The 12,500-nt window shown below is 53.4% G+C and overlaps 1 protein-coding gene across 1 annotated transcript in view; it reads left to right on the top strand.

The window, feature by feature from the left end:
* The window catches only part of LOC144677747 (FH1/FH2 domain-containing protein 3-like), a 32,628-nt gene continuing 20,128 nt past the window's right edge, over positions 1-12,500 (top strand). The window contains exons 1-2 of the mRNA XM_078537775.1: positions 1-991; positions 2,685-2,840. Of these exons, the coding sequence (XP_078393901.1) occupies positions 923-991; positions 2,685-2,840 (225 nt within the window). The 5' untranslated portion in view covers positions 1-922. The remainder of the gene's footprint in view (positions 992-2,684; positions 2,841-12,500) is intronic.

Here is a 12,500-nt window from a genome sequence, read left to right on the forward strand (position 1 = left end):
TACCAACCTACCCCTCCTCACCACCCCTCGGGTTCCCTCTCTCTCTTTCCCTCCCTCTCTCTCTCTGTACCAACCTACCCCTCCTCACCTCCCCTCGGGTTCCCCCTCTCTCTCTCTCTCTCTCTCTCTCTTTCTCTCTCTCTCTCTCTCTGTACCAACCCACTCCTCCTCACCCCATCTCGGGTTCCCTCTCTCTCTTTCTCTCTCTCTCCTTGTACCAACCCACCCCTCCTCACCTCCCCTCAGGTTCCTTCTCTCTCTTTCCCTCTCTCTCTTTCTCTCTCTCTCTCTGTACCAACCCACCCCTCCTCACCCCCCCTCGGGTTCCCTCTCTCTCTTTCCCTCTCTCTCTCTCTCTCTCTCTCTGTACCAACCCACCTGCCCTTCCCACCCCACCCCCTCGAGCTCCTGACGCCGATGAAGATGGAGAAGAAGCCCGGGAGCGTCGCCAGGCCCGGCGAGCGGCCGGAGGACAGGGCCGACCTTCGGCCCCTGCCCCCCGAGCCCCTCCGCTGCCCCGACCTGCAGAGGGACCTGGACCAGATGTGGGACGCCCTCCTCAGGAACGTCAAGGAGCTGCGGCTCCGCGCCATGGACTTCTCTGACCTCCGGGAGGAGGAGGAGGAGGAGGAGGAGGAGGAGGAGGTGGAGGAGGTGGTGGAGGAGGGCGAGCGCATCGCCGCGGAAACCGGTCCTGGCCCCCTGGGCGGGCCTCCCCTGCCTCCTCCTCTGCGTCCTCCCCTGCCCCCCTCCGCTGCCTCCTCCTATTCCGGTAGGCCCCGCCCGCTCCGGCCTACCCCGCCAGGCCGAACCGGGCCTGGCCAGGACGGTCAGGCTGTTCTGGAGCGGCCTGGGCGAGCTGCCCGCCCTGCCCAGGTGTGGCCGCTTCGGGCCCCAGACCATCTGGGCCACCCTGGAGCCCATGGCCCTCGACACGGCCAGGCTGCGGCAGCTCTTCGAGTGCAAGGCCGGCGGCCTCCAACTCCTCCAGGTAGGCCGGGGCCTGCGGGGCTGGGGTGGGGCGGGGCCTCCTCTCCCCCCCCCTCCCAAATGGCTATTGATTGGGGGTGGGTGGGATGTTTGCAGGGGGGTCGTTTTGGGGTGGGGGTGGAATCTAGAACGAGGGTGGGGGGGGACACAGTTTAAAAATAAGGTGGGGGGGAGGGTCTCCCATTGAAGAGGGAGACGAGGAGGAATTTCTTCTCTCAGAGGGGGGGTCAGTCTGTGGGATTCTCTCCCCCCAGAGAGCGGCGGAGGCCGGGTCACTGAATATATCTGAGGCCGAGTTAGACAGAGTTTCGATCGACGAGGGAGTCGAGGGTTATGGAGGGAGGAGGGGGAGGAGGGACAGGCAGGAAAACAGAGTCGAGGCCACAATCAGATCAGCCACAGTCTTATCGAGTGGGGGAGTCGAGGGTTTGTAGGGGAGGCGGAGGGACAGGCAGCAAAGTGGAGTCGAGTCCACAGTGGGATCAACCGCCATCTTATCGATTGGTGGGGCACAGCAGGCTCGAGGGGCCAAACGGCCTCCTCCTGCTCCCAATTCTCGGCCTCCTCCTCCTCCTCCTCCTCCTCCTGTCCTCGAACCCAGTCGCTCCTGGTGTTCGCGTCGGAGAGCGGCGCTTTTGGGGGGGGGTGTCGGGTGGTGGTGGGGGGGGGATCACTCCGGAGGCCGGAGCCTGCTGACCACTCCCCTGGCGCCCGTGCCAAGGGAGCGCCGCGCTATCAGGAGCGGGATGGGGGGGTGGTGGGGGGGAGGGGGTTGGGGTAGGTGGGAGGGGTGGGGGAGTTGAGTTGGGGCTGAGGGGGTGTGGTGGGTGGGACGCGCTTGTCGTTCGAGTGAGGTATTAAATCCGAGGTGCCCCGGCTTCTCTCTCTCACTCTCTCTCTGGCAGATGTCAAAAATCCGCGGCCACTGTTGGAGGAAGAGTGGGGTGGAGCGGGGTGGGGGGGTGGGATCTGGAGGCAGTTGGGGTGAGGGGGTGGGTCTCGGATGTGGAGAGTCCTCCCCGGGCAGTCCTGAGGCCCGATATTTAACCCCCGAAACCAACACACCGCTGAACGTCGCCCTTAAGCCGCCGCTGGTGGGATCTTGCTGTGCGGGGAGGAAGCGAGGGGGGGGGATGCGAGGACCTGCCTTTCTGCCCACAGCAAGATCCCACAAAAGCAGCGGGCAGGACGAGGACCCCTGCGGGTCGTCCTGCGTTTAGCCCTGTTGGCCCGAGGGTTAAGTACCGGGGATCCCTGGGACACTGGGGGGAGAACTCCAAGGCCGCACTCCTCCCCCCACCCGCGCCCCCTCCCCAGCTCTTCTCCCGATAGCGGCCGTGGGATCTTTAACGTTCGAACGAGCGAGGTCAGGCAAGGCCCTCCGCCAGACGATCCCTCCTCCGAAAGGAGTCACCTCTGCCAGTGTGGTGCTCCCTCGGTGCTGCTGGGAACGTTGGGCCTGGATTATGGCGGGGTGGGAGGGTGGGGGAGGGCACGATTCGGTGTCCTCAGACCCCACCAGAGAGGGCCAGAGGCCTGGATTTGTATTTGAGCCCACCCTCCCCCAGATCGATCAGGCCGGGGTGAAAGGTCGGCGTTTGACCACGCACACTCTCTCAGGGAGGGGAGGCCGTCCTCTCTGACTGACCTGCCCCGATGGGGCTGAGCTCAGAGCTGCCGTCTCTCTGTTCCAGAAGCAGAACGCCAGGAGGAAGCAGGAGCTGACCGTGCTGGACCTGAAGAGGAGCAACCTCATCAACATCGGCCTGGCTGCCCTGCCAGCGCCTCACATCGTCCGGGCTGCCCTGCTCAGCTTCGACCAGTGTGTCCTGGAGAAGGAGGCCATTGAGGTGAGGCCTCGTGGAATGGCACAGGAGGCTTACTGCCGGAGGGGGCTCTCCGAGTGCATATGTGTGCCTGTAGAGACGTGTCTGTATGTGGTGTGTGTGCATGTGTGTGCATGTCTGTTTGTCTTTGTGCATGTGTGTGTGGTGCGTTTGCACAGAAACATGTATATACACATACATATATTTATGTATGTGCACGTGTATTGGTTTGTGTTAGTGTGTGACAGTCCGCGTTGGTGTCAGTCTGTGTTTGTGTGTTTGTGTGCTTGTGTCAGTTTGAGTGTGTCAAATTGTGCATGTACATGTCAGTTTGTGTGTGCATCCGTTTGTGTGTGTGTCAGTTTGTGTCTGTCACTTTGTGTGTGTGTGTGTCAGTTTTTGTCCTTGTGAGTTTGTATCTACGTGTGTCAGTTTGTGTCTGTCACTTTGTGCGTGTGTGTGTGTCTGTGTCAGTTTGTGTTTGCGTCTATGTCAGTTTGTATCTACGTGTGTCAGTTTGCATTTGTAGTTGTGTCAATTTTGCGTTTATTTGTGTGTCAGTTTGAGGTTGTGTGTGTCAATTTGTGTGTGTGTGTGTTTTTTTTCCTGTTTGTGGGATGCAGGCGTCGCTGGCTAGGCCAGTATTTATTGCCCATCCCTAATTGCCCTTGTTCAGAGGGCACTTAAGAGTCAACCACATCGCTGTGGGCCTGGAGTCACGCGTGGGCCAGGTAAGGTTTCCCTTCCCTAAAGGGGACATGAGTGAACCAGATGGGGATTTTACGACAATGGTTTCGTGGTCATCATCAGACTTTTTTATTCCTGGTTTTTATTGAATTCACCGTCTGCCGTGGTCTGGATTACTAGTCCAGCGACAATACCACTACGCCATTGAGGGGTGAGGGGTAGACAGAGAGAGGGAGAGAGAGAGATATGGTTGGGGGAAGCCTAGGCCGGAGTTTAAAATTAGAGCCAGGGCAGAATAACGCCCCCCACCGCCCCCCAAATCAGGAACGTTTCCCACGTCTGGAGACGTTTTGCCAGTTTGCGTTTGTGCGGCTCCCGACGTCGCCATGTTAGGCTACTGCAGGTGGTAACTGTCCGGGCTGGCCAAACCCCAAAAAGAGAAACTTGGCCAAGCTATGGCAGCAGTTTGCGATTTGTATTTTGGCGTGGGTAAACTTTTCAGCTCGGCGGGTGGGCGCACCTCCCGACCTGCTCAAGTGTCAAACATACGCGTGTTGACGTTGGGCGAGCGTCCCGACGTCAACGTGCAAGTCGCGCGATACCTCAGTTGGCGCTTGGTGGATTACAGCTACACAATTAAATTTAGCCTTACAGCATTTCCCAAAAGATTTCTACTTAACTAGACTCCCAAATTAAAACCCTTTTCCCGGCAACCGTCCAAATAGATTCACAATCTATAAAACATCCAGTAATATTTCTGCAAGGCACTCACTGTTGCTATAAGGAAGGTATCTCCTGGTGGCAGCTCACCCACCGACAATTAAAAGGTCAGTTAACGCCATTAACAAGGCTGCTAAAAGAAATTTTCCACTGCCCGTCCAACCTTACGGCCTTTGCGCTTTTTTGTAATTTAGGAAACCTCATCCGCGGGGCAAATAAAAATAGAATTAAAAACGTCAACGTTTCATGAGTAATGTGTCGGCGCAGACTCGATGGGCCGAAGGGCCTCTTCTGCACTGTGTGACTCTGCGATGCCCCTGCTCACACGACAGGGTCCACATGAGGGGGGACACGTTTTATGACATTTTTCAATCCTTTATGATTTCTTTTTTCACAACACTTCATCTCCCTGAGGCAGCACTGTGCCTCAGGGAGACACGCTCGCCCTCCTCCCCACAACCACCCCCACCCTGCCCCGCCCCACCACCCCCCGCACTGAGCTCTGCCACTCGCGTTTCACGATTGGCGGGCCTTAATTGTCCCCCCACAGCGTGAAATTGCCTTCTGGCCTTGATCATAGGTGGCAGCCAGATTCCCCCCCACCCCCACAACCCTGCCGAGCCCACCCGACAAGGGCGAAATTCTGCCCCATGAGAAGGTATATGCGCTGAAGTCAGGAGAAAAGAGCCCACTGTCACTTTTGGGAGATTTTAAAGATTAAATTAAAACCTTGATTGACAAAAAGAAAACTTAAAACACCCAAGATTACAGCTACACAATGAAATTTAGCCTTACAGCATTTCCCAAAAAGATTTCTACTTAACTAGGCTCCCAAATTAAAACCCTTTTCCCAGCAACTGTCCAAATAGATTCACAATCTATAAAACATCCAGTAATATTTCCGCAAGGCACTCACTGTTGCTATAAGGAAGGTATCTCCTGGTGGCAGCTCACCCACCGACAATTAAAAGGCCAGTTAACACCATTAACAAGGCTGATAAAAGGAATTTTACACTGCCCGTCCAACCTTAGGGCCTTTGCACTTTTTTTTAATTTAGGAAACCTCATCCGCGGGGCAAATAAAAATAAAATTAAAAACGTCAACTTTTCATGAGTAACGTGTCGGCGCAGACTCGATGGGCCGAAGGGCCTCTTCTGCACTGTGTGATCATGCGACGCCTCTGCTCACGTGACAGGGTCCGCATGAAAGGGGTACACGTTTTATGACATTTTTTGATCCTTTATGATTTTTTTTTCACAACTCTTCATCTCCCTGAGACAGCACTGTGCCTCAGGGAGACACGCTCGCCCTCCTCCCCACAACCACCCCCACCCTGCCCCCCGCACTGGCAGCACTGAGCGCTGCTGCTCGTGTTTCACGATGGGTGGGCCTTAATTGTCCCCCCACAGCGTGAAATCGCCTTCCGGCCTTGATCATGGGCGGTGGCCAGATTCCCTCCCCAACCCCCCCGTACCCCCCTCCCCCACCGAGCCCTCCCGACAAGGGCGAAATTCAGCCCCATGAGAAGGTATGTGCGCTGAAGTCAGGAGAAAAGAGCCCACTGCCACTTTTGGGAGATTTTAAAGATTAAATTAAAACCTTGATTGACAAAAAGAAAACTTAAAACACCCAAGATTACAGCTACACAATGAAATTTAGCCTTACAGCATTTCCCAAAAAGATTTCTACTTAACTAGGCTCCCAAATTAAAACCCTTTTCCCAGCAACTGTCCAAATAGATTCACAATCTATAAAACATCCAGTAATATTTCCGCAAGGCACTCACTGTTGCTATAAGGGAGGTATTTCACAGCTTCCCTCTCCCTCTCGCACTCGACAATGGAAATCCAAGGCTTGTAACAAAGCTTTGTTTTCTGGAATAAGCAAGGGCTTCTCTGGGGTGTCTAGAGGCTGCCACTTCACAGTACACTCTTCAAGATCTCACATAGCCACTCCACATACAGCTTTCAATCCCCCCTCAAATATGTTTTCTCCACTTTCCGATCTTTAAATCCGATTGCTTCAACATTTCTTTGGAAGGTACTTTTCCCAGAATATAAACATCTTTCATTATTCCACCTTGTCTTTGGGTCAATTAAACATTGATATCCCCGCTAAGATAAAAAGCAAAATACCGCGGATGCTGGAAATCTGAAACAAAAACAGAAAATGCTGGAAGAACTCAGCAGGTCTTAAGGTAAGAAAGTAAATGCCTTTACACCACTATCAACATCTCCTTTAGCCAGTACCACTACCATTAACGCCCCCTTTGTCCTTTTGTTCATGACATCTTTGTCAATCTCTCCTTTTCAAAATGCCTGATTTACACTTAATCCCTTTGATGATTTAAACCTTGCAGCCTGACTGTCTTCACTTTAATCAAATTAGTCACACACACACATACACACGCACACACTTTCGCTAGCTCACTCACCCATGCACACTAACACACACACACACTAACTCATACACACACACACACATACAGACACACCACACACACACACTCTCACTAACTCATATACACACACACATTCTCACTCTCTCACTAACTCATACACACACACGCACACACTAACTCACACACCAACTCATACACACATACAAACCCTCACTCTCTCACTAACTCACACACACACACTCTCACTCTCTCACTAACTCATACACACACACGCACACACTAACTCACACACCAACTCATACACACATACAAACCCTCACTCTCTCACTAACTCATACACACACACACATACACACACACACACACATACATACACACACACACACTCTCACTAACTCACACACACACACTCTCACTCTCTCACTAACTCATACACACACACTAACTCACACACCAACTCATACACACACACAAACCCTCACTCTCTCACTAACTCATACACACACACTGACACACACACACACCAACTCATACACATACACATACTCACACACCACACACACACACTCTCACTAACTCATACACACACACACACTCTCACTAACTCATACACACACACACACTCTCACTAACTCATACACACACACACACACTCTCACTAACTCATACACACACACACTCTCACTAACTCATACACACACACATGCACTAACTCACACACCAACTCATACACACACACACCACACACACACACTCTCATTAACTCATACACACACACACACACTCTCACTCTCTCACTAACTCATACACACACATGCACACACTAACTCACACACCAACTCATATACACACACACAAACCCTCACTCTCTCACTAACTCATACACACATACACACACACACACTCTCACTAACTCATACACACACACACACTCTCACTAACTCATACACACACACACTCTCACTCTCTCACTAACTCATACACACACACACACACAAACTCACACACCAACTCATACACACATACAAACCCTCACTCTCTCACTAACTCATACACACACACATACACACACACACTCTCACTAACTCAGACACACACACTCTCACTCTCTCACTAACTCATACACACACACTAACTCACACACCAACTCATACACACAAACAAACCCTCACTCTCTCACTAACTCATACACACACACTGACACACACACACACCAACTCATACACATACACATACTCACACACCACACACACACACACACTCTCACTAACTCATACACACACACACACACACTCTCTCACTAACTCATACACACACACACGCACTAACTCACACACCAACTCATACACACACACACACACACACTCTCACTAACTCATACGCTCACACTCACTCTCTCACTAACTCATACACACACACGCACTAACTCACACACCAACTCATACACACACACACCACACACACACACTCTCACTAACTCATACACACACACACACACTCACTCTCTCACTAACTCATACACACACACGCACACACTAACTCACACACCAACTCATATACACACACACAAACCCTCACTCTCTCACTAACTCATACACACATACACACACACACACAACACACACTCTCACTAACTCATACACACACACACTCTCACTCTCTCACTAACTCATACACACACACACACACTAACTCACACACCAACTCATACACACACAAACCCTCACTCTCTCACTAACTCATACACAGACACACACTAACTCACACACCAACTCATACACACACACACCACACACACACACACTCTCACTAACTCATACACACACACACACACTCTCACTAACTCATATACACACACACACACACACAAACACACACACAGCCCCCATAAGCCTACAAGCCTACTTCAGTGTCCCACAGTAATAATAGGAAAAATATGATATTTCCTTTACGATCCCGCCAGTTTCCTATAATGTGGCAGGTGGGCTGGAAAACTGCCCATGTGATGTAGATGTCGTTTAAGAGAGCATTTAAGGTCGCTAACGACCCAATGGGCTGCCGTACTGCGGTGTGAACGCTATAACATGCCTTCAGCATCAGACTCGTGCCATGAGTGGTCCCCGAAGGGCAGCCGGTCAGTCCGGGCGCGGACGCTCCAGCTGAGGGCCTCCCCGAGTCTCGGCTGAACGCTCGCTCGATCCGTTATGCCGTGGGGAAGCCGGTTATCTGGTTGAGCGGGTCTGCCCCCCCACTTTTCAACATCGTAGGAGTTAGAGGCCCTTTCCTCAGCCTGCGGAGAGCTCTGCTGAGCGCGGTGCTTCCTCCCTGGCCGGCTCGGTGCAGACTCGATGGGCCGAAGGGCCTCGTCCGCGCTGTGTGATTCTGTGGATCTCCCAGGGATGCAAAGTGACCTGAGAGAGAGAGAAAGAGAGAGAGAGAGAGAGCGAGATGGGCACGGCGACCTCCCTCCTGCGTCCGCAAGCCTGCCCTGAGCGTGGCCCATGGGCGCAAGATGGCAGTTGCCGAGGCCTTACTCACTCTGGCCGCCCTCATTAGGCCGCTGAGCCCTTTCCGGAGTGGGGACCACCTGCTTCTGGTGAGCCTAACGCCACCTGATTTTTAAAAAAAAATAATTCATTCACGGGATGTCGCTGGCCGGACCCAGCATTTTTATCGCCCCGGCCCTAGTTGACCCTTAAAAAGGTGGCGGTGAGCCGCCTTCTTGAACCGCTGCAGCCCCTGTGGTGTAGGTACACCCACCGTGCTGTTAGGGAGGGAGTTTCCCCAGGATTTTGACCCGGCGACAGTGAAGGAACGGCCGATATATTCCCAAGTCGGGACGGCGAGTGTGGCTCGGAGGGGAACTCCCAGGTGGTGGTGTTCCCCGTGCGTCTGCTGCCCTCGTCCTTCTAGATGGTAGCGGTCGTGGGTTTGGAAGGTGCTGTCGAAGGAGCCTCGGTGAGTTGCTGCAGTGCATCTTGTAGATGGTACACACACTGCTGCTACTGTGCGTCGGTGGTGGAGGGAGTGAATGTTGGTGGACGGGGTGCCGATCGAGCGGGGGCTGCTTTGTCCTGGATGGTGTCAAGCTTCTCGAGTGTCATGGGAGCCGCACTCATCCAGGCAAGTGGGGGGAGTGTCCCATCACACTCCTGACTTGTGCCTTGTCAATGATGGACAGGCTTTGGTGGGAGTCAGGAGGTGAGTGACTCTCTGCAGGATTCCCAGCCTCTGACCTGCTCTTGTAGCCACAGTGTTTATATGGCTGGTCCGGTTCAGTTTCTGGTCAATGGTAACCCCCAGGATGTTGATAGTGGGGGATTCAGCGATGGTAATGCCCATTGAATGTCAAGGGGCGATGATTAGATTCTCTCTTGTTGGAGATGGTCATTGCCTGACACTTGTCTGGTGTGAATGTTACTGGCCACTTGTCAGCCCCAAAGCCTGGATATTGTCCAGGTCTTGCTGCATTTGGACATGGGCTGCTTCAGTATCTGAGGAGTCGCGAATGGTGCTGAACATTGTGCAAACATCAGCGAACATCCCCACTTCTGACCTAATGATGGAGGGAAGGTCATTGATGAAGCAGCTGAAGATGGTTGGGCCCTGGGTCTCCACAGCCCCCTCCTCCCAGGCTGCGCGTGTCCGGCATGGCCTCCTCCTCTTACCGGGGGGGTGGGGGATGAGTGGGTAGCCATCGGCTGCTCAAGTCGGCCGGAGACGATACGTGGGTGGGCTCCGAGGTTGAACCTGGGGGTCTGGTTAGGCCCTTCTCCCCAACCACCCCTCCTCCCACCACCCCCTCCCCCCGCCTCTCTCCCCACCCCCCCCCCCGCTCCAACAGCGCAGGCATCTCTGGAGGGAGAGCGATGCAACAGCTGGATGACCACCCCTCTCCACGTAGGTAGGTAAGCGGCTCGAGAAAAGAATGCCGCTTACGATGGCGGCCGAGGGTCGGAGAACTCGAGTTGCGAAGCTCTCGCCTCAGAAACCTGCGCGTTGCTCGGCGACGAGTGATCCCGCGGAGGTTTGAATCGATCCTGCGTTTGTCGGCTCCCCTCAGACTGTCCGGTGCTGGGGGCGGGGGCGGGGGTGGGGTGGGGTGGGGGGCCTTCGATCGACCGGCCGTGACTGACCACGTTCGGGGGTGTGGCCAGTGACCTCAGAGGCCAAACCTTCCCCCCCATCCCCCCCCCACAACACGGATCGGGGGCGGGAGGACCAGCCTCACAGCCGCCCTGGAAGTTAACGAGCCCGTCGCTGCCGTCCTATCAGGCGCTTTCCAAAGGCAGGCCCGGGCGTCAAGAGTCCCCTGGCTTCCGGGTGCAGAGCCCGCCATGGTCCCCGAACCTGTTATTCAGCCGTGTGTGTTCGTGTGTGTGTGTGTGTGTGTGTTCATGTGTGTGTGTGCGTTCGTGTGTGCGTGTGTGTCTGTGTGTGTGTGCATGTGTGCGTTCGTGTGTGCGTGTGTGTCTGTGTGTGTGTGCATGTGTGTGTTCGTGTGTGTACTCATGTGTGTGCGTGTGTGTGTGTGTGCGCGTGTGTGTGTGTACGTCTGTGTGTGTGTGTGTGCGTGTGTGTGTGTGTGTGTGTGTGCATGTGTGTGTGTGCATGTGTGTGTGCGCTTGTGTGTGCGCGCTTGTGTGTGTGCTTGTGCATGTGTGTGTGTGCATGTGTGTGTGTGTCTGTGTGTGTGCTTGTGCATGTGTGTGTGTGCATGTGTGTGTGTGTATGTGTGTGTTCGTGTGTGCGTGTGTGTCTGTGTGTGTGTGCATGTGTGTGTTCGTGTGTGTACTCGTGTGTGCGTGTGTGTGTGTGTGCGCGCGTGTGTGTGTACGTCTGTGTGTGTGTGTCTGCGTGTGTGTGTGCATGTGTGTGTGTGCATGTGTGTGTGCGCTTGTGTGTGCGCGCTTGTGTGTGTGCTTGTGCATGTGTGTGTGTGCATGTGTGTGTGTGTCTGTGTGTGTGCTTGTGCATGTGTGTGTGTGCATGTGTGTGTGCATGTGTGTGCACGTGTGTGTGTGTGTGTGTTCATGTGTGTTCGTGTGTGTGGGATAGTTAGCATGGCCTTGTCAGAGGGAGGTCATGCCTAACAAATTTGATTGAACTTTTTGAGGAGGTGACCAGGTGTGTAGTGCAATTGATGTAGTTTATATGGATTTCAACAAAGCCTTTGACAGGGTCCCACACGGGAGACTTATAAAGAAGGCAAATGCACATGGGATATAGGGTAATTCGATAAGGTGGATTCAAAATTGGCTTAGTTGTCGGAGACAGAGGGTGATGACAGAAGGATGCTTTAGTGACTGGAAGCCAGTGTCCAGTGGCTTACCACAGGGATCTGTGCTCGGTCCCCTATTATTCGTCATTTATATGAACAACATAGATGACTATGTGGGGGGGAGGATTAGTAAGTTTGAGGATGACACAAAGATTGGCCGGGTGGTTAACAGTGAGGTTGAGTGTCTTGGGCTACAGGAAGATATAGACGGGATGGTCAAATGGGCAGATAAGTGGCAAATGGAATTTAACCCTGAAAAGTGTGAGGTGATACACTTTGGAAGGTGTAATTTGACAAGGAAGTATTCAATGAATAGCACGAAACTAGGAAGTTCTGAGGAACAAAGGGACCTTGGCGTGTGTGCCCATAGATCTCTGAAGGCGGAGGGGCATGTTAGTGGGGTGGTAAAAAGGCATATGGGACACTTGCCTTTATCAATCGAGGCATAGATTACAAAAGTAGGGAGGTCATGTTGGAGTTGTATAGAACCTTGGTGAGGCCACAGCTGGAGTACTGTGTGCAGTTCTGATCTAGTGAGTGTGTGTGAGAGTTAGTGAGTGTGTGTGTGTGTGAGCTAGTGAGTGTGTGTGAGTG

The sequence above is a fragment of the Cetorhinus maximus genome, unplaced genomic scaffold (genome assembly GCF_964194155.1).
Source record: "Cetorhinus maximus unplaced genomic scaffold, sCetMax3.hap1.1 HAP1_SCAFFOLD_2972, whole genome shotgun sequence".
In the NCBI taxonomy this organism is placed as follows: Eukaryota; Metazoa; Chordata; class Chondrichthyes; order Lamniformes; family Cetorhinidae; genus Cetorhinus; species Cetorhinus maximus.